The sequence below is a fragment of the Homalodisca vitripennis genome, chromosome 8, assembly GCF_021130785.1.
Source record: "Homalodisca vitripennis isolate AUS2020 chromosome 8, UT_GWSS_2.1, whole genome shotgun sequence".
Classification (NCBI taxonomy): Eukaryota; Metazoa; Arthropoda; class Insecta; order Hemiptera; family Cicadellidae; genus Homalodisca; species Homalodisca vitripennis.
The window spans coordinates 90,913,348-90,939,960 of NC_060214.1; the positions used below are offsets into that span (position 1 = coordinate 90,913,348).

At 33.2% G+C, this 26,613-nt stretch overlaps 1 protein-coding gene across 1 annotated transcript in view; it reads right to left on the reverse strand.

The window, feature by feature from the left end:
- Window positions 1-22,204, reverse strand: part of LOC124367736 (RING-type E3 ubiquitin-protein ligase PPIL2) — a 37,930-nt gene extending 15,726 nt beyond the window's left edge. The window contains exons 1-6 of the mRNA XM_046824814.1: window positions 21,925-22,204; window positions 16,629-16,839; window positions 14,986-15,129; window positions 6,972-7,137; window positions 5,494-5,639; window positions 1,870-1,993 (exon numbers count right to left, since the gene is read on the reverse strand). Coding sequence (XP_046680770.1) covers window positions 1,870-1,993; window positions 5,494-5,639; window positions 6,972-7,137; window positions 14,986-15,129; window positions 16,629-16,839; window positions 21,925-21,956 — 823 coding nt within the window. The 5' untranslated portion in view covers window positions 21,957-22,204. The remainder of the gene's footprint in view (window positions 1-1,869; window positions 1,994-5,493; window positions 5,640-6,971; window positions 7,138-14,985; window positions 15,130-16,628; window positions 16,840-21,924) is intronic.
- Between the last annotated feature and the right edge of the window lie 4,409 nt (window positions 22,205-26,613).

Genomic DNA, 26,613 nt, shown 5'->3' on the forward strand with positions numbered 1-26,613 from the left:
CTTTTTTAGATTAAATTTCTTCTAGATTGATACACTTAACAGTGACTATTAAACACATAAATAATATGCTTAATATATAATCAAACACTCCAATAAATGAAAGATTTTTATTTTGTGAGGCCTTTCGTGCTCAAAGAACACATCGTCAGACCCACATAACTGAAATAAAAGTAAATTAATAATAAAAACAATTTAGATTTAAATAAAAACATATGTCTTGAAAAATACAAAGAGATAAGATTTTAAAGGCCAGGAAGCATGTCTACTGTATATATAAAAATTAATATTTAATTAGATTAAAGGCAGTAACGGTGAATTTTGTAGAGGTCCAGGTTCATTATTTACTAAATAATTTTGATTCTTCTGCATAAAAATAGTTTCGTAAGCATCGAGGAATTTGTTGTCATTGATTTCTTTTAATAATTTGACTTGTGAAAAGCAGTGTCCAGTATGGAGTGCATGTTTCGCCATGGCCGATCTTTCTTCTTGCTGATACTTCAGACATGCTTTATGTTCCTTTACTCTCTTTTTTATTTTCCTTTTTGTTTGGCCAATATATTTTAAATCACAGTTGTCACAATTAATTTGATAGATTCCAGATTTTTCTTCATCGTTTATTTTATTCTTTGGATTTCCTAATATGTTTTTTAGTTTTATTTTGGAATTTGAGGATACATTAATACTGGCATGTGTTTTAAAACTTTTAGCAATTTCTGTAGTTAAATTGTTGTAAGACACAGATATCCATTTTTCAGGTTCTTTGCATTTAGTTTGATAGAGAGTTGTTCTAGAATTTCTTTCAATAATTTTCTTTTTCTTTTTTATCATGTTGTCAATCATTTCAATTTTGTAACCATTAAATAATGCAATTTCTTTAATTTTCTTTACTTCCTTTTTATAATTTTCAATTGATAGAGGGGTATGTAAGAGCCTGTGGATTAAACTGTGAAAAGCTGCTCTTTTTTGTGAAGGGGGATGAAATGAATCAAATGGGATAAATCTGTCGTTTTGTGTTGATTTTCTATATATATCAAATTCAAAATGGCCAGTTGTATTTTTTGTAATTAATAAATCTAGAAATGGGAGTTGATTGTTATGTTCTATTTCACAAGTAAATTTTATCGAGGGGTAAAATGAGTTAAGCGAAATAATAAAATCTTGAAGATTCTGTTTCTTGTCAAAAACAGCAAATATATCATCTACATATATTTGTTATATGTAACAATTATAATATTATAACATAAATAATAGTTATATTGCCACCAGATAACTAGATATAGAGAATTAAAGTCACCAATTTAGGGTGGTTATCTGACAATGATTTACATTTATTTGTGTCTCACAGTTACTTTTAAGTGCGTCAAACTAAGAAACATATGATATGAGAAAAATTGTGACAATATTAATAGTTTTAACCCTTTTGATGCCATCCCATTCCGACCTATACAAAACTAGTGTGGCTTTGAAAAAAACTCCTCTATCCAGAAAAAAATTTCCTAGAAAAAAGGTTGTATGCTTATACAATGTAAATCAACTAGATTATTAAATCTTGTAAGTTCCAACACAGATATATAATTGACTCAAATTAAGGCATGAAAAACTCAAGCAATTTATTGTGTCTACTATAGTAGGTGATAGTTGGTTAACATCTGTTTCAAGGTCAAGGAAGATTGGCTAAACAGATCACTTTGCAATTCAGTAATCACACAAGTCTTTGCGGTAATTTACTAATCAAAGGTGACTGGTTACACCTCAAGAGACAAGGCAAACTGTTCCTTTATTGAGTGATTTGTGTGACTAAAAGCCACATAATAATATTAATGATTTAAAACTGGAAATACTCTACGCTATAAAATCAAAGCGATGTACCTTTCTTCTTTACTCTCTCGTAGCGCACAAGGTCTTCCTCTATGATGGCTGCCTCGTGCTGAGTCTCCGGGACCATCGCCGTGGAAGTGAAGCTGGCTGCCACCTTCCCAGTAGAGTAATGGGCCTGCAATTACTTGTTTTTTAGTGTGTTACACAATAGGTAATTTCATAGACCTCTACAGCAGTTTATAAATAATAAATAAATAATTAATAATAATAAATAATTTATAAGTATTTATAAATATTGGTCAAATTTGTCTATACTAGGAAGGGGAGCAAGCAAACCTCAAGCAAAAAAATTCGTACATACACCATGGCATTAAGGTCTAGGACCAAAACAGGACAGCCTCTGCCTAAAGCTTAGCTCCGCATTGTTTGCTTTAAAAAGAGTTACAGGAATTGCCGTTTGGGGTGGTTCTTCAGAAGGTAACCTTCGCCGAGTCCTGCTTATGCAGAAAAAAGTAATAAGGCAGGATTAGAGTCAAGAGATAGCTGCAGAGATATTCTCTTAAACCTCGAGGATCCTGACTGTGACATCAATTTATATCCTGAAAACCATCCTAAAATGCATTACCAATGACCCTCCAAAACAAAGACATCTTCATAACCATAACATCAGAAGAGCAGCTGTTCAATAAGCTACCAGATAGGCTGAAAAGAGACAACACTGCTGCCATGAAGAGGACTCTTCGATGCTGACTGGGAGAGAGCGCTTTCTACACGCTGAACGAGTTCTTCACATGGAATGATCAACTTTAAATTGGAATATGACCTCATCCAAATCATAAATTTCCCTATCACTTCCCAATCCTTTTTTTCTCTTTACATGACTCTGTAACATATCTCAAAGACATTGTTAATAAAGAATTGTCTATTGTCTGTTGTCATATTGCCAGAAGCAGCTGCCTTTTACCCTTCTTGTCTTATTGTTTCAGATGATACGCTACTATGTCGTAGGAAGTGCCGACATTGATATTCTTGATTATATCTCACTTTTGCCTGCGCCGGTGTGACGTGTTTGACTCTTGAACTTCCAGTGCTTGTGATTTGCATCCTGTGCAAGAGACAACATTGGGTCTATTTTCTCCTGTCTTCACATATGTTTAATTCATTTTCTTTATTTTTTTTAATAGCATTGCCGCACATTGTAATTTTTATGTACTAGTTTGTCTTCTCACCAGATGGAGAGGATAGATTTCAATCTTCGGACCGCTGTGTTATACATTTTGTAATATATAACGATGGCTAATGTCCGAAATCCTATTATCCTTTAGAACCTTTGAACATCAATAACAAATAAGCAAGTTGTTTTCCACCATTTCTCTACTGTTATTAAAAAATTTTTCTTCCCAATTATGTCAGTCATTCAAGTTAAAATTGTTATATAAACTCATCAAATTGCATTTTCCCATCATGCTTTCCAGTTAGCAATAAAAAATATTAGTATTTCAGGAAAACTATTTAAAAACGTTACAGTGCCATAAAAAAGTAAAATATATAAATTAAATATCCAGGATCCCAGTTGAGGTGATTACCCGGGGCATGGTTAAGCGAAAGAAACAATTAAAATGAGAAAATAAGGATGAAGACAACTTTTGAACCAGGTCAACAGTTTTTATAAACTGTATTCCATAATTTTTACCTATTTGTAGGTCCTTTAAGTTATTTTAAAATCGGATTCTAGTTGTTTCTTATACTGTTTACTTCTTCTTTTATTTATCAGATTACATTATCATCCAGCAAGATAGTATTATTATTTACTAATAAGAATAAATGTTCATACTGTACGCTTACATTATGCACAATCTTTCAATTACTTTCCAAAATGTTAATTTATAAATTTGAGCAAGATAGGTGGTCAGAAATCATATGAACCCTTTTCCAGTAGGTAAAACTTTGATACAAATCTAATCTTCAGTTGGAATGCTTGTTCTTCTAATTGTTCTTCAGTTGGCGTCAGCACATTGCAGACTCTCAAAGGCTTATTGTGCACTTTGGAAGTATGAAAAAGAGTTAGCATTTTATAGATCAGCAGGCTTGCAATAAGTTGAAAAAACTGACCAGATAGGGTAAAATTTGTTCTCAATCAAAAGTAATTGACACATTAACATACAAGAGCATTAAAAACAATATAGTGAATTGTTTTGCTTCGCTAAAATATTTGGATTTCAAAATTCTTTAAATTAGAGACATTTCAGGAGAATCAAAGGCTTTATGTTACATGCATTATTGGTAAGATTGTGGATAAGAACTTAACATGGGATAATCATATACAGCACATTGAAAAGAAAATATCCTCAGGGTTATTTGTTTTATATACTCTCTCAAAATACTGTGAACTTGATACCTTGAAAATGGTTTATTATTCTCATATACAGTCCCACATTTCCTTTCGCGTTGTGCTTTATGGAGCAACAAGTGATAAAAACTTGCAAAAAATTTGGATATTACAGAAAAAAGCCATATGGATTATGCTTAAACTACACCATCAAGAATCAGTAAGACATTTATTTTCGAATCTAGGCATTCTAACAATTTACGGACTTTATATATTGGAAACGGTACTTGTAGTAAAAAAAGTAAATGACACATTACCAAAATTGGGGGCTTCGCACAATTACGTAACTAGGAATCGTAATCAGCTTGCAGCACCACATATAAATCTAAAAATTACCTAAAAAAAACCAGAAGTAGCAGGTATTAAGTTTTATAATAGCTTACCAGAACATATTTTAAAAATTGATAGTTTTTTATTAAAAAAAAAAAAAAAAACAGTAAAACAATATCTTATAAGTAAATCTTTGTATTCTTTTGATGAGTTTTTTATAAACTGATAGGGGGTTGTGAAATATACTGTTAAAATAAGGTAATTTAATTATGCCCATTTATTATGTAAATGTATGTTATGTTATGTATGTTATAGCTGACACCATTCGATGTTTGTATGTGTATGTAACTGTATATGTACAAATTTTGAATAAAGAAATTTTGACTTGACTTGACTTGTAATATCATTACATGTTACTCTTTTCTTTTTGAAAATTTTAGGAAAGAAATTTAATCTGAAAAAAAAAAAAAAATACTGATAATTCTGAATAAAAATATTTGAACTTCAAATTGAGAAATTACGATTGCAACTAGCCATGGTTATATGTTACAAAATGTATAACAATATGTTTTGAGGATTGAAATCTACTCTCTACATTAGGTATAAAGAAAATCAATACATAACAATGTGCTTAAACCTACAACATGTGACAATCCTCTGCCACTAAAAACCCTGACAACGGCTTGGAATCCAGACAGGAGAAAATTAACCCAGGCACCTTTAAGGGTCCTTTTGCTTGTGCTGGAAGAACTCTGAACTAATTTTGACTAATATTCTATAAACAACATGCAGTTTTTAGTAGTGATGAATCTTTTTCAAAAAAACATTGTTTATTTTTAAATAATGTTTAAAACTTTTGAGAGCCCAATGAAGAAAAACTTAAATGATAACATCTGTTACAAATTTCAATAATATTATATGACAATGATTTGATTAATGTTTATAATCACTTAAGTGAAATTATAATTACTTCTATTTAAAGTAATTAAAAGTTTTGTGTTGCAATATATACTTACAGCATTGAATTTATCAGCCACTTTCTTCTCACTAGCCTGCACTTCAGGCGCTTTGTATTCTCTGTTCAGCTCATCTAGAATATCTCTTGTCTCCTTCGATACAGTTTTTAGCCGAGCTTCAGGGTTCCCTTTAGCTTCCAGTTCATCTGAAAATCAATAAATGTTTACCTTTGTATTAAAATAATCTTCATTCATAAAAGTACAACACAATCGGTACACTGAATGGTACAATACAGGAGAAAAACTGTATTGTAGTAGGAGAAAAGAAAAACTCCTCAGGAATACAGAAGAAAAACTTAAAACCAAAAATATTAATATCCGCTATCTATTGGACAATTTTATATTATGAAACATTCTTCTCTTGAGTACAATTGTGAGTATAGCATAATAAGTATTTAAAAATTGAATAAATTTTAAAACAACTTATTCATTTTCATTATATTAAGTAATTAATTATAAATTTCTCAATGAAAATGTCTTCTTTCATAAACACTGTTAAACTAAAGTGTAATTTCCTTGTAAATGTACTCAATTGCTTTGATGTACATGTGTTAAAAATGTTTTTCAATAGTATATATACTCTCCATTTAAAATGTTCACAAAGATTGTGGTTATATAATTTTTTTTTACTTGGTTGTATGTATTTTGCACATATATGTAAAAAAACTGTTAAAGCATTTTGCATAATAAAGCCTTAAAATCCATTCCACAATACCTTAAGATAAATTTGGTCCCCATGCTGGACTAAGGAAATGGTAAGAGGAGTAATGGTAAGCGTGGGATCTCTAGAGCCCCACACCTTATTTTAAGAAAGAGTGAGTGAGACCCATGTCTGCGTGAACATATCCTAAATACAAAAATACTTTATTAGCACTATTAAGTCTGTCAAAAATACTTTACTGGAATGTTAGTTAGTAAGTACATATGTAAAATAAATTTGCTGAGTTTAAATATTGCATATTCTAGACATCCTGTACAAAGCAAGAATATAAAAAGAACTGCTTTTCTACAGAGTTAAAAATACAACGTTAAATACAGAGTTGAACTGATCATAATAGTGAGCTTTAAGAATTTGATTTTTTACTTTTGCTAATGTACATTGAATATTAGCTTTAAAAGCAATTTTCAGTAATTAATAAAAATAAAATACACAACAAGCAGGACTACAGTTTTATCATATTTTTATAATTATGTAAATGAGATATCAAAATTAATCAATTGAAAAATGACAAATTAATTTATATTGGAGATGTAGCCTCAAAAAGTGTTTGATAAATATATATATATATATATATATATATATATATATATATATATATATATACAATAATAAACCTTTTTAATACTTTTTGATGTATTTTTATATCATCTTCTTCTGATTCGTAGAGTTTGAAATGTACATTGTACGAAATAAAAATACATCAAAAAGTTTTTAAAGGTTTATTATTGTATATAAATTAATTTAACTAAATTCTTACCTTCAGTTTCTACTCTTAGATTGTTCTTGATATGATGAAATGTAGTCAGGTTGAATTTTGTCAGATTTGTAGGATCTTGAAGTGTGATTAAGTCTGATTTTTTGTACGGTTCATCGGTGAGCAAATCCTTCCAAGATTTTGTCTTTATATTCAATTGTTCTATAGCCTACGCAGGACAAAACAAATTAATAGTTTGCTAATTAGATTTCCACTTCATGTGATGAAAATTATTTACTATCTAAAATCTAGTGGTGTAAAATCCTTTGGAAACCTTAAACCTATTTTAAGTACACATAGTTTGGGAGTCATATACTGTTAATGAGGTGGGAGTGGGGATTGGGGAGGATATAAAATAACAAGAGGGTTTACACTGGCTACAAACAAGCTACACATTATAAATAAGATAGCACACATTCAAGTGTTTTAACGCCTTTACATGTGTTTTCTTATTGTCTGTGTGTTCGTGTGTATGTTACTCAATAACAAAAAGACTACTGTACCAATTGTATTGAAATTTTACATTTTCCGCGCTACGCCCCACACGTCTTGAAAGTTTCCTTTTTTGGCATAATCAGCAGATAGTGTGTCAACACCGTGAAGTGTTTATAAACACTGTTTCACTCTCAGAATTGAGGACCCAAAACACTGCTTTTTAAACTTAAATCTAAAATGGACCAGGAGATTGAAATATTTTTGAGTGATTATCCCATAGCTCAGGAATGTTCAGAATGCAATTTAAAAGGAATATGCCCACGATAACCCTGTTTTTCAGTAGGAAGTTGCTTGTGAAACTGTGGGTAACTGCTAGTTAATATCTATAAAATTGTTATTTTAACAATTAAAATGTTATTTTGACATCTATTGTCCATAAAAGAGTTAAAAAATTAAAGTAAAACAAAAATGGTTTATTCTACAAATTTTCTACACATAACATTATAAATGTTTTATTATTTTTTGAATTTAAAACAGTCTAAGAGCCTAATTGATACGCTTAACCATAACTAAGCTAAAAAAAATACAGAAAACCCAAGCAAGATACATAAACTGACTCGATTCAGGTCTCATTGGTAACTAAAGACACTAAGACTAAGTTAACGTGGGGAATAATTGACAAAGTTAATTTGCTTTGAGGTACAAATATTGTTCTAAAAATTTATGGCAAATTAAAGGGTTCAAAACCAATAATTTGTACTATCAGTACTTCAATGAATGTTGGTAAAGATCTTTCTATAACAGTCAAAACTTTTATAGATTAAACCCCTGCTTATGTAAAGGAATGATATGAACACGGAGTAATATAATACAATATCACTCCTTAACACGTTCGCTGCGGCAAGAGCGGCCAATGATGTACCCGATATGCGGCAAAATTCGAACTTGCGATTTTCGTTGAATTGGCGTTATTTTGGTTTGATGCGCTATAAAATAATGATATTCGATTATATTACGTTCTTATACGTTCGTAATCATCGGGACTGTCCGGACAGTGGCCCGCATTTTTGGCATGGCATCATTTATATTAACATATGACAGGGCTATATAAAATTTAACTATAACTTACCAAATGTGTTGTGCGATGTCCAAAAGTAGCAAGAATACTTCAATCGACTTTGATATGCATCAGGTTCCGTTGCTAGACAACGCTACTGTCCGGACAGTAGTCCTGCACATAGTGTAAAACACCCACAGAGCCCGCGGTGCAGATCGCTGCCGCGTGCTGTCCGCACAGTAAAACAAATAAAAGTATCGTTTGAATTAATTTACTAAGGAGACAATACATACTGTATACAACAAAGCAAAATATGTGTATACTGTGTACAAGAAAAATATTGACACCACACATATAGATAAAATCGCAATACCGGTAAAAGATTATCTTACTTTTAATTTAGTAGTAATAACCTATCCAATTTGTAAACAAGCCTAGCTGCTAATACGTATACTCACGAAAACAATAACACAAGGGAAAAGAAATTAGGAACACGTGTTTTATTGTTTTTCTACTGGTTCATAATAGCAATAAACATGTGAAATTTCAGCTGTTTCGCTGGCACTGTCGGGACAGTAGGCCCGCATATCCAGGACGAACTGACGTATCAGAAAGTAAGTATACTTCATCTAGAACAAGCTTGAAAAGTGCTAGACAATTCCCGCAAGATCGCAGCACGTGACAAGCGAAACGAATAAGCAATGCATTGTGCGTATCGGCACTGTCCGGACAGTGCCTCGCAGTTTTGGCGAGGGTCACGGGACTGTCCGGACAGTGGCCCGCAGCGAACGTGTTAAATCAATGTCTGAACTATTCAAACAAGTTCGGGCTCATTAACACAAGGGGAGTTAGATTCTATGTAAGAACAAAACGAGTTGAATTAAAATCAACAAAACTGGCACTTGTTATCTTTTTAAAATTAACGCATAGGTATAATGATGTAATGGAAGCAGGAGAGCTTGTAAAAAGTTGTTTTATAGTTTGATGACACCTGAAGAAGAGAGCAGAAACTAGTTCTGTACTGTAACAGTTTATGTAACATATTGGAATGATGAAATCATAAATCCCAATGTTCTTTCAAAATTGTCAAAATGAACTTTAAACCTCTTCTGCTTCATAAGATGAACAAACAGGTATCTTACGATTTTTTTTTTCAAAAAATAATTAATATGTTAGTTCATTTATACATCTACGATATTTTCAAAATGTTACTTAATTTCATAGATAATTAGGGTTTAGAGTTTAGGGTCCAAACTTATTATAAATAACAAACAAATTTAATAAAAAATAATTTGGGTCTAGACTTAGCATGTTCCTGATCTCAGGTAGTGGTTGACTGTAGAACCACCAGAGGAAAATCCAATATTGTGATAAAACACATGTAAATTTAAAAATTTGGATTGATGTTCGATTATTGTTTACTGGTTTCAATTGGAGAGGCAGTACGTCGGTTGTCCCCCAAAAGAAAGATTTTATACGTTTTAGTATTTTCAATTTAGTTTGTGAATCATGCGTGTTGAGTAAATATTTGAAACAAATGTAAGTTTAAAAGGAAATAAAGCTGTCTAAGAATATAACAGTGTTCTACTCTGATGTTACATAAATAGTATTTCTGCGATTTTCAATGGTTATTATAGACAGTTAAACATTTTCAGGTGGTTTTAAAATTACTCTGCTCTAATACTATAAAGCACATTAAAGGTTAAAAATGAAGAAACAATAAACAAAAATAGCAAATAAACTATGTCCAAAAAAAGATTGAAAATTACCTTTCCAGGAGATAACCACTGAGCATGTGACACGCCTACCAAATCCATATTATCTCTAGCTCCACCACAACAATAGACAATAGACAATTTATAGACAATAGACAATTTATTGGCCATTAATAATTTTCAATAAAATTACAATAGGCTTCGTCAAATATTAAGGCTTAAATTACTAGCCTAATCTAAAGTTAAAAATCCTTATGAACGATCCTCACAGCTAAAAATATTCATTAATATTATAGAAAGGTCTATTTTTTAGCCAAGAATACAATTTATTATTAAAAACTTTGACATGGTAAAGTTTGAACAGCATAAGGTAACAAATTGAACATTTTAATGCCTAAGGTTGTATGGTAATTCATGGTTTTACCTAATCTAGCTCTATCTACATTTAACTTATCTTTATTTCTTGTATTATAGTGATGAACATCATTTCTTTTCAAAACCATGTGTGACTTTTTTCTTACATCTACTAATACCCTCATAAATATACAGATTTATAACAGTTAAAACCACCAATATTTACAAAACAAAGGTTTACAATGATCTAACACAGGTGCATCCGCTAAAATTCTCACAGCCTTCTTTTGGATTACTAGCACCTGATCAATGCCTGTACCATTACCCCAAATTATTAAACCATATCTAATAATACTTTCAAAAAATGCAAAGTAGGCCATTTTTATATACCTTTTTGATACTATTTTTTTTTAAATTACACAATAAGTAAATAACCCTTAGACAATCTCTTGCATACATAATCAATGTGTTGTTTCCAAGATAGCCTGTTGTCCACTATTATCCCCAATTAACTTAACAAAAACTTCAGATTCAAATATAGGCCTATTAATATTCTTAAGAGTTATTAATATTTGTTTTGTTTTTTCTGCGTTTAAATAGAGACCATTTACATTAAACCAGTTAACAGTTTCATTCATTGTAGTCTCTACCAAGTTGTTTAAGTAAAGCAAATTTGTGTGACTATTTAACAAAGTGGTATCATCAGCATATATAGTAGTAAAAACTAGAGACATTAAAAAACTTAAATCATTAATAAATATAATAAACAAAACAGGACCCAACACAGATCCCTGTGGCACACCTATATTTATATCAGCCACTTGGGAATAAGCTCCATTAACCATAACAACCTGTTTGCGATTTGCAAGATAGGACCTTAACATGTTCAAATTCTTTGCACGAAACCCCATAGAATTCCAATTTGTTTCACCAATATATCAGGTCTAACTCAATCAAATGCTTTGCTCAGATCACAAAGTGTGATCTGAGCCCAACAATTATTTTCCAAAAGCTAAGAGAAACATTATTTACAAGAGTATTTACAGCTTTAAAACCGTTGAACAATCAGTGCGGTAACCAAATTGACTAGAACTAAATAATTTGAGATTTTCAAAATGAATACATATTTGATGTTTAAGTAATTTCTCAATTACCATAGACAAGATTGGTACACATGAGATAGGCCTATAATTATTCGGACAATCAAGTGAGCCATTTTTTATACACAGGTACAACTTTTAAAAATTTTAAAACATGTTGGAAAAATCCCTTCCAATACACAACAATTAATAGAATATGTCAAAGGCTCAATTATATAATCAATAACAGCCTTAATTAAAATACTACTCAATCCATACACATCTTTAGAATGGGAATTTTTTAGAGATAAAACAATTTTACGAACATCAATCTACAGTGACAGGACAAAAAACACACTCCTCAAATGGAGGCAATAACTTATTAAGACATTGATTTGCACTATTCACAGAACTTTTCACTTGGCACTGATCTCTCTTCAATAGCTGTCACACAGTGTGAGTTGAATTCATCAGGCAGAATATTACTGGACCGACTGCGTAGGGTTTCCTTCCCCGATGCTTTGTTAATGATTGTCCATGCTGCTCTACATTTATTGACTGAATTTTCTATGTAATCTTCATTACTCTGTCTCTTTGCTTCTTTAATAGCCAGTCTATAGCGCCTTCTAAGAGTTCTCAGCAAGTTGAGTAAATTACATTATTCGTTCTATTATAAATGTCATGACAACACAAAATTTGCTTTTTCATGTTCTCTAGCTCTGGGGTATACCAATTTAAATTTTGCTTTTTAGTTCTATTATTAGGTTTATTAATCTTTATCTCTTGCATTGGATGGCATTGATTAAAAAATTTCTAAAAATGTATTATAAAACAAATCAAAAGTTTCTTCTGCTGTTAAGTTACAATTCTGAGGAGCAATAAAATTCCAGTCTACCTTACTTAAACAGTATTTTAAACCCCTCCAGGTTCACAGTTGTATACCTTCTTGCAAATTGAAATCGAGAAGGCCTACTTGAATTTATTTTACCGGGGCCATCAGTCTTCTTATTGATAGGCCTATTCTCCGCCAACCAAACCATAATTTTGAATAGCCTTATGATCTGACAACAAAGGTTCAAAAAATATGCAGCTCGTAATTTTTAGGGCAGAGGTCAGTAATAACATTGTCCAAACAGGCTTCTCCACGAGTAGGCAAATTATTTACAACAAAACAAATTATATTGCCGGAGACAGTTCAAAAAGTCATTTACACTAGGTTTTGAGGTGTTTCGGATATCAAAGTCAGCATTAATATCTCCACAAATTATTACTTTACATTTAGGCCTAAGTCTGATTAAAAATCTCAGAAGTTGATCTAACTTGTCCAGAAAGACATTTACTTTACCTTCAGGGGAACGGTACAGAGAAAATAATAATGACATTTAATTCAATCAGCCTGATAGCACACACCTCAAAATGTAATTCTTCACAAAATGTATTTACGTTCAATTTCTCAGTGACAAATTTATTAGATAAAAGTATACTTACTCCTCCTCTTATATGTGTCACACGGCAGTATGCACTACCAACCAAATAGTCATCGGGTACATTATAAGTCACTTCATTATCCCGTAACCAATGTTCACTGAGGCACACAATATTAAAATTATCAGATTTTAAAATCTCTTCAAGCTGTTCAACTTTTTTATGCAAACCTTGAATATTAATATAAAACATTTTTAAGTTAGGCAAGTTCAAACATTCCAAATCAGTCATGTTGACCATGTCGGGCTTAGGCCTATGTCCTTTCTAATGGTATCATTAGCTGCTCGTTTAAAAGATTCAGCCTGTGTCCGCCTCTTGGTTAAAACTTAGTAACATACATATTTTTAGGCCAAAAACTTGAATGATAGATTTCATTATAGAGCTTACTTGGTACTCCAACTTTAAATTAACTATATTCTTGAGGAAACTTTGAAGTTAATTTCTCCACAATATAGTCAGCTTCCTTCTTATCTTTAATATATTTCTCTAAGTCTTTAGATTCAATATGTGGACGTAGCCTAGATACAAATAGAAAAAGTTTCTTCTCTGCTACGGATAAATTATCATCGGCCGCTGTGCCAGTGATAAATTTTTTTTTTACCATTAGACCCATTTCTAGTTTTATCTGATATAGTTTTGGCCTCTGCTGCCTGAATTAGGTTTAACCTGAATAGATCCAGTAACATTTGTACTAGCCTAGACCTCCTATTTGACCTACTGTTAACTTCTAGCCACTCACCATCTTCCTCCTTATAAGCTAACGCAGAGCTTAACTTAGGTGTACTAGTTAAATCAACTAGCCCATCAGTAAAATTGTATTCTTTTATTATAATTACAATTCAAACTATGCCCTACATCTCCAACTGCATCAGTCCTAGGTTTAGTTATGGATACAGGCTGACTATGTTTTCCAGGGAACTAGGCATAGTTCAGATAAGTCTTTACTTACCAAATTGCCACTAGTTAAATTATTCTTTAATTTATTTGCATAAGAGTCCTTATTGTCCAAATTTAATACAATATCCGTGATGGCTTCCGATTGGTTTTTTAATAGCTGCTTTAAGCATCTCATTTTTCATTAGTCAATCTACCAAGCTCAGAAGTTTATAGCCTTCTGAATGTTTTGTAATACTTAAAATTTCATCGGTTAATATTCGAATTTGACTTGAACAAGTCAAACTTTCGTCATTAGTACTATGGTGATTAACCTCCAAAAGCAGCTTCACTATTGATTGTACAAGTTGCTGACTCCATAACCTCTCGGCACTTTTGGCATACGAACACTGCTTTGCCTAATAACTTCAAGAAGAGTGTAAATTTCTTCGTCGGATATATCAACAACAAGCTATATGGTGCCACGATTTACAAACTCCATAACAAAATATAGATTTATTACTTTTTGTAACGTTTTTAGAACACGAACGACACTTCGTTTGATTTTTACCGCGGCCATCTTGATCTTCCTGACAACAGCACCTTTTCTTCTAGCGTCAAATGGAGAATGTGAGAGATGGGTTCGGGCAACCTTTTTAGGACGAGCGGGCTAATTATTGCCTGCAAAGTTCGTTAACCTGGAAGATGATGTAGGCTATACATAGTCTGCACTAGTCTTACTGAAGAAAACAAACAGGCCACTTTTTGTTTTAATGTATTTATAAAATATTTGCATTTCCTCCATTTTTACCTTTGTCTTTTTTCATTTACAACCCTCAAAAAAATTAGTCACTTCTAAAGTATTACCAGAAAAAATGTAATAAATGTTTGTCGTCCTAAAAGGGTTAAAACAGACTTCTGTATCAGTAACATTTTAGACACCCCCTGTACACATACTGTATTAACTCAGCTAATGAAACTATAACCCTCTTTCCAGACGTAAATGATTACAGTATTACCTCGTACGAGAAGACATTGCCCGTTGTTGCCACAGCTACGATGTGGGACTGCTTGGTAAGATTCTTGTACAACACAGGGCAGTGGTACTCGTCCTGGGCATTTTTATAGAAGTTCAGCTTTATCAGAGACTTGGAGTCCAACGGCTAGAACATTAATATAAATGTTTTGCAAGAGAGTTCCACCGTTACTAGTAAACTATATTTTAATTAAAAACAAAAAGTAATGGCTCTGATCAAATCAATTTTAAAATATAAACAATACTTAAGAAAAATAACATTCTTTTTTAATAACGTCAAAGTCTTCTGGTTTAAACTGTGTCAAACCTTTGTTACAAAACTATAAAATATTGAAATATTTCGACCTCGCTGTGGAGAACCATCTCCAGTTAACAGATATTAAACCTCAGTTATTTTAACATTTGTTGTTGCTCTGACTAAAGGCTCTCCAAAAGTGAGGTGAAGTATTTCAATAATTTGATTGTGTAAGCAATATTTCGACACAGTGTGAACCATGAGAGTTAGATGTCAGTTATGACATCGGCATTGTAAACCAAAAAACTAAAATATTCATTATAGTACATTTTTAGAACATAGACTAACAAATCCAAATAAAACAGAAACAGTTCCAGATTAGAGAATTTAATTGTGTTTAGTAATTACACTGAAGGAAATTAATTTTTCTATAGGATTGTTATATTGAATGAAATTTGCAAAATATTGCACTAATGGAGAATAATTTTTTTAAAGAAAAAATATATTTACTTTAACAACAATTTTATTAATTTTATTTAATGCTTGCAATTTTGATATAAGAATCATCTGTTTTCCTTGAGTTTGAATTTTGTTTGTCCTTACAGATAAAAAAAAAAAACATCAAACACTGTAGGTTAATTTTTTATTAGATAGGTTATTTAAAATTTTTAATACCAGTATCAATTATGTGAATGTTAAGTTTAGCTCCAGTTCACCTTCCTTTGAGTGCAGTGTCTGGAATCTGAGCTGATATTAGAGACACCTAGATCACAAAATCAGGTGTAAACTAGTTGGAAGTTGTATCCCTTCAGACAGACTGGACTCCAGATTCCAGGAATTAAGTCTGTGACGGCATCAGATTTCAGATGCTCCACTAAGGGGAAGATGAACTCAACTCAAAGTTAAAATTCACATTGAATCAACCCTTCTCATTATATTGTTATGAGTATCCATTATAATAAACAAACTTGGACTTTAGAACAATAGGTAAACCCATTCACAATCCAATTTTTTGTCGGCGGCCCACATGACTGTGAACCTGTTCTAATAACAAAAGTTCATATTGGTAATGGGCCCCAGGGCATATTACCCAGGTACTTGGTTTTGCCCAATACCTCTGACAACTTGCAATAGCACAATCGTTTTAATTCTCCACTTCCCTGTTTTGCTAGGACCAAGAGACAAATCAAGGTCCCTCATCTACACATTTTTATCGAAAGCATGTTTAGCTACAGCTGGGCCTGATCAACGGTTATATGTGGATATCAGTGCCCAATGTCATGTGAAGCGTATAACCAACAAGCAGGATTTAATCAAGCACCCCTACCATCCATAACCCAGCAACAACAGACTACAAAGTAAAGCTGCTACTTAAAGAACAGTTTCATTACCTTTCCAGAAACAGGATTGATCTTGTATTTCTTAAGAAATCCCAAAATAGCTTCCAACTCAAATATGTTTCCTTCTCGGTCACAGTAAGGGTTTTCAAACGGCTGAAGACTAACACAGCAATGGTCAAATGGAAGTCTCCGAAAGTTTGACTTCTCTGGACCCGCCTTTTTACCGCCATACAATGTTGTCCACTCATTGTAAGTCAGGTAGCTAAGAAACAAAAAGCAGACAATATTATATTTATTAGCCTTTAGGCAATTAATTTAAGAAGTAAGTTCGGTAGAGTCACCTAAAGATGAAATCATTGATTTTGAAAAGCCTTTCATAAAATACCAATTTACGTTGGAAATTATTGATTATTACTAGTTGTATGAAATTAAAATTTTCCCAGGAATCTTCAGGTACGTTAATTATAAGCAAGTTGTGCATATATAAAATTAGAATGTAAGGTATAGTTTAGACCTGCTCATGTATTAAATTGATCTTTTCAATACTATAGGCCTATATTACGTTTCTAGGCGGTTACGGATAAATTTGTTTGCATTATTTTCAAATTTGTTTTATCCACATCGGTAACGAGATTCACGTTATTAACCTAGGTACTTTGGGATTATACCGACCACACTAGTATGAAGAACACAAAAATAGAAATTTATAGAAACAAACATGATAGAACGAAAAAACAACTCTTCAATTACAAAATTACAAACTTACAAGCATTTCCAGGTATTGTGATCGTTATTGTTGTCGCTGTTATCTTATCTTTCTCGAGAATCCTGATTACGGCAGACCGCGCGGCATCACGTGATTTGCACGGTACATAATTGCCTTTCCATTACAATTCAATTTATATTTCTGATTAGCCCCTCTAGAATTTGATATTTTACTGATAGGTACTATCTCGAGGGATGTTTTTCTTTCGTCGACATCAGCGCGGGGCAGCACCGAAGGTGCTGTCGAAGCCCGCGCTGATGGCCGGAGGCACTCGCATTTTGGGTGGCGGAATGTGATCAAGAATAAAAACAAGTTTTTAGTGTTTTTTTAATAAAGAGTTTAGTTTGGTAAATGTTTGTTTTTGTTGAATTTTTGTGTTTGGAGAAATGTAGAGGTAAAACACGGAAGTACAACAAAGCGATGCACCAGCTGAACGGGCGGCGAGACTCTGCAATCACGTTATCTACTAGACGTTCGACTTTGACCTCTGTCTGAGGATGGGGAGGGGTTTGCGATAAGACAATTCCTGTTTTATATTGACGAAATATTGTTCTACGCTAATCTAGTAATCAGTAGAAACGAAATGTGAAATAACGATTCATGTCTGGGTGTGGTCGGTATAATCCCAAAGTACCTTAACCTATTGCAATTATCTTCTTGAACAAAACAATATAGGTTTAGTGGAGTGAAAATGACAAATAAAGGTTGTAGAACATTAAAAGTAGAACTAATTTCTTTCAAGATAGTAAGGAGTTATGGTTAGATGAATTTACAATAATATTTACTTCGTCAAGTGGATTTCCGAGCTCTCAATAAATAACTGGAGACATTCGTGAACAAATCCTCTAGAAATTTGTTTTTTCAATGTTAGGTACTGCCTCGAGGGACGTTTTTCATTAATTTTCATCAGCACGCACTACCTTGGTACTGCGGCAGACTGGGCTAATGGTCAGACGCACTTGTATATATGCCTGATATGAACTTTATTCTCAGAAGGTCATTAATACCATTGTTCTTAAACCAAAAACCCCTGAATTCACTATTTAATATTAGATATCCAAAAACAGCATGATGTCTGATGTTAACAATGACTAATACAACATTGATCCATGATCAAAACAAAATGATGTAACGGTCAGTGCAAATGTAGAGGATATGTTGCTCTGCATGATAAAAGTAGTTGTATTTTTAATGCTCTACAATTTTGTTATTTGTCATTTCTACTCCTCATTGTATGGTTTTGTTTAGGAGGGTAATAATTGCAATAGGTTAATAACGTGAAACTCGCATTTTGCCACTACAGGTATTTCATGATTACCAGATAAGGCTTTATATATGTTAAGTTAGAAATGGCTGCAGTACAATAAGCAGCCACCACCACAATCCATTGAATCATATTCCATAAATATTTATTTTAATTATCTAAACTACTGAAGTCAAACTGTTACCGAATTACTTTATATATAAAGTACATTATATAAAAATATACATTATATAAAAACTATCTATGTTGAGTATCTATAAAATGTAACAAACAAGACAGTTTAGTTATTTTTTACTGTTAACCCCTTGAGTGCCACAGCGTTTTACTACATGGTATGCATAAAATGCCAAGCGAAAATGCCTGATTCTGCAAGAGTCTGGTTAAAAATTCAGAACAAATTTATTTATTGGTATAATGTCTTGGGTTTTTGTTTTGGTACTTTGGGATTATACCGACCACACCAGTATGAAGAACACAAAAATAGAAATTTATAGAAACAAACATGATAGAACGAAAAAACAACTCTTCAATTACAAAATTACAAACTTACAAGCATTTCCAGGTATTGTGATCGGTATTGTTGTCGCTGTTATCTTATCTTTCTCGAGAATCCTGATTACGGCAGGCCGCGCGGCATCACGTGATTTGCACGGTACATCATTGCCTTTCCATTACAATTCAATTTATATTTCTGATTAGCCCCTCTAGAATTTGATATTTTACTGATAGGTACTATCTCGAGGGATGTTTTTCTTTCGTCGACATCAGCGCGGGGCAGCACCGAAGGTGCTGCCGAAGCCCGCGCTGATGGCCGGAGGCACTCGCATTTTGGGTGGCGGAATGTGATCAAGAATAAAAACAAGTTTTGAGTGTTTTTTTAATAAAAAGTTTAGTTTGGTAAATGTTTGTTTTTGTTGAATTTTTGTGTTTGGAGAAATGTAGAGGTAAAACACGGAAGTACAACAAAGCGATGCACCAGCTGAACGGGCGGCGAGACTCTGCAATCACGTTATCTACTAGACGCTCGACTTTGACCTCTGTCTGAGGATGGGGAGGTGTTTGCGATAAGACAATTCCTGTTTTATATTGACGAAATATTGTTCTACGCTAATCTAGTAATCAGTAGAAACGAAATGTGAAATAACGATTCATGTCTGGGTGTGGTCGGTATAATCCCAAAGTACCTTTGTTTTTTTTTGTAGATAAACATATTTTCTTTATACATATAATACATTGATCACTTATTTACTGTAACGTTTTTATACAAATAAAAAAAAATCATTAACAAAAACTTTATGAGCAAAAACATTTTTTTTTATTTTGGCACACCTTAGTGTTATTGAAATATTTTATTTTTTAACTTTTAGTTATTCTATCTTATACTCCATTTAATTCTTTACAAAAAGACATATATCACAAATTTTTTTATACCTATAAATAAAGTTTGGAAAATAAATATGAAAATATGAACCACTACAAAACTAGAAATTTTCTAACCTAACCTAACACTCTGGGTATTGTCTACACTGCTAATGCTTAAATCTAATGCCTGCAATACTAGGTCTTCATTGTCAGCAATGTTTTTACGACTCATTGTTTATAAATATCACTGAACCAACACAAAAACCATAAAAACTACACAAACGTATTTAGTAAAGTACTAGATGGTTACGATTGCCGTAACTCACGGTCCAGTCATTGTTCTACTTACACACAGACTAGAACAACATACACAAACGAAATAATTTGAAGATACTAACATTACAAACCCATTTACAATTAAAAACTTTCATTATCATTTGTGAAATAATCAGCAGTGCAAACAAAACATGTGACGGCTCGTCCACGTAGCGGTCGTTACTAAACTCGACTGACACGCTCACTTTACAACCGCCGTAAAAATCAGAATCTAACCAGAATGCAACAAAACCTACATCCAGTTACGTTGAAGCCTTTGGAATGCGTATGTATAGTCATTGAGCCAATTTAGATAAATACTATATAAAATATAAGCGTTACTGCAGAAGACGCTAACAGCGATTCTGGCATTTCTTGCATTTAATGTGAGATCGCTGACAGCGATACTACGGCACTCAAAGGGTTAAGGATATACTATGATTCTATTGTGGAGGTGGCCTCTTATTATACTGCAGCCATTTGGATCCCTGTTTTGATTGTGGTGGTTGCCGCTTAGGTATCAATTTACATTAACGTGACCATGGAAAGGTATGTTCATTTTTTTTTCCTGTAAACTACAATTTTTCCTGAAAACAATATTGAAGAAAAAATTTGTCGGCAACGAAAATCAAAGGAGCTACGATTTTTTTAAATCCTCTGAAAACTCTGTTTTTGACAGTTTCCTATAACTCCGCGTCTGCTCAAACTCAGTATAGCCAGATTTTAAAAACCGATTATCATACCAACAACGAAAAATTATCGTACTTTCATATAAAATAATCGTACCAAACACATTTAATGAAAAAGTATATTATGTTCGTATAATAAATTATGTTATAATTAACTTTTGGTTTGTTACTTGTATAAATTTGTTAAAAATCTTTCATGGTACGATAATAACTACCCATTGTGTATCTTACCGGCGCATAAATTATTATTATTTATTATAAAATCAATGCAATTATCGTACCTTTACGATAATTATCGTACCTCTGGCAACATTATCCATATTTGACAGTTTCGTAACTCCGCGCCTTCTCAAATAAAGAAGGGACGCCATTTTGAACTACCGTTGTTCCTCCACGTCTATTCTTAACCTCCTAGTTCAGTAGTGGTAATGGCACACCTTTGTGTTGGATGTTCGGTATCTCGTGGAAGCAATTCGTAAAGACGAGTCTGACTAATACGTTAATCCTGTCAACGATGCCTGCCTGCTGCGCACTGCTTGCTCTTTTAGAAAAAAAATTAACTCGAGCTTGCAAAAGTCGAATCCCAGATCACATGATGCCCCTGCTCCTTAACGCAATAATGTCCGAAAGGCATAAATATAATACAATAATATACTTTCCCTCCAGTTCATATGCACCTGTGATAATAATACTTGGCTATAAATGCCCAACCCATGAAAAAAAGTCCATTTTCCATGGTCACGCTAATGTAAATAAATAACGCCACTTATTTTACTGCAGCCTTAGAAACTATCTGCTTAGTTAGTGTTAACCTATGGTGTTATCTTAACCTACGGGTGTTCTCTCTTCAGAATGAGTATTACACATGTAGACTTTGTTACTCTTCTCAGACAGTAAATTGTTATTGTATGTACTATTAGAATATAACACATTTTGAATGAGATAACTTACAGTTTATCCTTTTGATGCTGCCTTTTACCCATGTCTAGCTTACAGGTGTATCTTACACTGAGGCAGGCCTAGATTAGAATGTATTATCACTTGCCCAAACTTTTACACAAAACCTATTATAATATCTATAGATTACAGTCTTAAACCAACTTTAAACACTAATGCTTTCAATTTTCAATAAATACAAATAAGGTAAGGGAAAGCACTTGATAGCATAACATTGTACTGCAAAAATGACAGAAACGCCACAGACTGTGAGACAGACAGAACAATAATAATACAGCACTGCAGTGAACATTACAAAAATATCATATTATTTTACAATCAAAGCCAAAACAGCTGCAAAGTTTCTAAAAAATACTCTGACATAGAGAAAAGAAAAATCCGGGTGAATAACAAACAGAAGGAAAGTGCATTCTTTATTCTATGTGCTTATTTTATTATTAAAGGATTAAAGACAGGGTTAAAGGATGATTTTTCTAGCTACTATCCGGCAAACTTACTAGTTTATTTGTTACTAAAATAGCCATGCCATCCGTTTATTAGCATAACTAGCAGATTATAAACAAAACGGGAAGAAAATTTCAAACCGGGCTACTTTATTCGGTACCTTTGAGTTGAGACAGTCAAGATCGCTACTCCCTGCCGTTTGAACGACACCGTGTGCCATCACAGTTGCTAGTACATTTTATTGAATGCTAGAACAGATGTAGCAAGTGGCCAGTATCGTTCTTGTAGGAAATTTCCGAGCAAGTTGTTCTTGTGGTAGTTGTTGTTTTAGCTTATAGACATTAAAAAAGAAGTTAGTGCGAAAATAAAATCAGATATTGTGTCACAAAAACGTGAGGGTGAGACAAATACGAAAACGTGAGAATTATGACGTATAAAACACTCCACTGATAGAGTTTAAGATCCTGCTATTTCATGCAATTTTAGACTCCACTAGTCCTTTTCTCGCGTTCTCTTTATGTTTTTAAACTATAGCATTTAGTAGTCTTTCTGTCTCGCCTATAACGATAAAATACTACTTGTTTGCTTCTATTTGTTATTTTTATTTCCCTACTACAAAAATACAAGGTTGGAGTACGCCCCACCATGTTTCCCTTAACAGGCGTTGTTGAGGTTGCATGGAAGATTTCAGATCTGCAACTCATTTTACTCTCGAGGTGCCCAACAGTTAACTAGGCAGACATAAAATCACACAGAAAAGAAATTAACACAACAATTGCGCTCAGGCAAATTTCATGGTTGGACATTCATAACGATAGAACACATTCTTTCTATTTAGAAAGGAAGTTTCATCCAAAATTTAAAGTTTACGGATACACCTTTTTAGGGGTTATATTGCCACATGATACGTTCCCATTTTTGTTGATTAAATTAGGTTTCATGGCAGTGTTCAAATAACAAAATGTCGGGTAAGCTAGGGAGGGTACTTGAACGCAAGAGTGCGCTGAAATAAAATATAATCTCTAACACTAACTTTCTCTCTATTATTTTTTATTTGTACTCCTTGGATAAAACCGTCACATGTTCAAATCTATCTATATACTGCATATAAAAAGAGATGTCCTGGCTGATAGGTCATCAACACCCAGCAAATATCATAAAAAAGACGTGAAATTTGGTACCATATAGGTTTACCTTATGCCATAGAGACTCACTAAGGAAGAATTTCCCTCTCCGCCCCATTAGTCTCTAAAGTTAAATACAATAGTGCAATCACACGTTATTAATTAATCGAAAGAGTCTGTTAAATGTAATCAACTGTTGTATGTAAACATTATATTATGACAAAACTATCAGCTGTTTAATTAATTTAATACCAATTTTAAATTAGTGTCCATTTATAATCTGCTGTTTTTCAGTTAAATTTGGTAGTATGCTCAGGGCAGTACTCAGCTTTGACGGGCCTCGGAAAAGATATTTAGCCGGGCCCCGTCATGTCCCGCCATGCACCGTTCGTCCACGCACTCCTTTCAAATAGCCGTGTGGAGGGGGGAGGCTCGGCTTGGGCACCCTTAAGGCCTAGGCCCTGGTAAAATTGTCAGAAAATCTAGTCTGAGTACGGCCTTAATTATGAATTCTTCTGGGTCGTGAATTATGCGGTAGGCGAAGGGTTAGGGGAGAGAGGGGCAGATCAGCGAAGCGATGACGGTTGCTATTCTGGTGACATGTATGCAAACCACGTAAATTCGTAAACAGCTGTTGCACACGCTGATATATAAGATACGATAAATAAGATATATCATCCGTCCCGTAGGGATGATATATATTTTCAGAAGGATTCATAATCAAGGATTGAACACATATGGTTTTACATGTAAATAAACTTGATGAATAGCGAATAGTATAATTACGATTTTCCTATTTCCAAAACATAAAAATGTTTAAATTGGATACTTATAATACTTGTACATAAGTAGGCCTAGTCTGTACCTCCACTAATAAATAATTTATGTACGGTTGACCGAGTTTTAGGATCTTGAGAGCACTCACATATGAGAGAAAATCTGTTACTCTGGCGTTATTGAGTTTTACTATGAATTTGATACATACATGACAAAGAATCCAAAATTAAAGCCCCACATTTGAAAGGATTTGATGAATAATGATTAATTAACCATAAACTTGATGGTAAAATTAAAAACAAGATAAATTGCCTTTATTTCTGGCCTTGAAAGTAGACTATACTTTGGGAGCATCAATTAGATGAGTCAGTATTTCAGGACAGCACACCGAACCTCCATCAGTGACGTGCAGTTTGTCGAAAGAAAGTATGATTGAGAATCTTACTTCAGAGTTAGCAAAGTTTAACACGACGTTAATGGAGAAGCATGAGAAATCGACTCGAGTGCTAATGTAACGTCAAGTAATGATTGATTTATTACTGCATCAACAAGTGAATGCCAACGTTTTAAAATTATTAAAAACCAGCTATTAGCTAGAAGGAAATTTGAAATTATAAAATATAAAACTAATTGCAGTTTCGATTTAACAAAAAAGAAAACCGAAATGACTTGCATTTAATGATGTACAAAAATATATTATTAATGCATAATTCTATAAACATTTGGAAATAACAAACACATACAACTTTACTTGCTCTGAAATGCGTATTATTGATATTATCCTTAATATTTAGTAGTAAACTATTCTATACTGGTATAAAATATACTCAAAGTAGTGAACATTGATCAAACACATCAGTTATCACTGACCTTTACCCTTATGACAGCTACCTGTCGTAATGGCTTTAAAAGGAATAATAAATATTAAAGCACCATTTTTTGGGTAAACGATCATTCCTGTCAGGAGTAAGACTAGACTATAAGTTTTTTAAGATACGCGAGAACTCTTCAGATACCTAAAAATAGAGTAACTCTATAATTAATTCAGAGAGTTAGAATAGAATGTGGTTGCCTTTACTGTTGCATCAAGGTCCGCGTCTGACGTCTCACAGAGTGGACTGAGGGGAGTTGACAATGATGTATGTTTTGTCCTTAAATTCAACTAAAGCACGATAGGATTTGGAGCGTTTCCAACATTACATCTTAAAGTCTACGACGTTTCGAGAACTGATACATACACACTTCTTCTTCAGGCTTCAAATATAACTAAAATTAATAAGTAAAAACAATATGTGTGTGGTAGACATGCAAAACTCACATTTAACGACAGAAAAGTAACAATCACACATATACCTGCGAAAGATCGCAAAAAATACTAATAGAATAATACTGAAACACAGGCGTATTGCTGCAACACACGATGAATGTACTGCAGCAGGTCAGTGAAAACTGAGCAGGTAATTCCATTACGCCACGTTTCGCGTCATAATGACCCGGCTTATTGGCGCAGCATCTCATTAGTCAATAGTCCAGCTCTTTATTGCATGGCCATGGGTTTCATTTATTGGATGCTCCGGTTACTCAGATATTAAAATTTTACCACCCACTCTACATCAAAATGAACATTCAAATATTTCATCCACACGTTTTCCTTACATTCGCCGATTGTTCCATATTCAGCGCTGTAGTGTTATCCCGATTTGCTGGTTTACCAGTTTTATACCAAAAACTTATTGACATTATAGAATTCCCGTAACGCTAAAAAGCGTTTTAGACGAATTTCGAGCACTTTGGGGTTGGAGCATTTTTGTCCAGTGTGGCAGCTTGTTGATAGAATGAACACTGAACACTAATCTGCGACGGCAGGCGTTCATAAACAACCATTCTGTGTTGGCCAGTTCGGTACTTTTTCCTGCCTCTGGTTTCATACGAATGCGTCTTGTCTTGACACATTTAGATATACGAAACAGAGTTGTTTCATAAATGTAGATACTCGGCAGATCTGCAAACTTTTGAAAGGCTCTCTGCATGATCCAATGAAATTTAAATTATTGCAAAAACAAGCGATTATTCGAATCGCTTGTTTTTGCAATCTGAACACTCTCATCAACTGGTTGTTTGTACAGTGACCCCATAGTACCATTCCGTAGGTAAGATGGGGTAAATCAAGTCTTAATACGCCGTTATCAGTAAATAAATAAGGCAATATTTGGCTAGGTTCCTCAAAACCTAAATACCTGAGAATATTTTGGCGCAAACGTGGTCAACGTGATCATTTCATGTAGTATGGTAATGATCAAGGTATATTACAAGCAATTTCAAACTGTAGGCTTCTTCA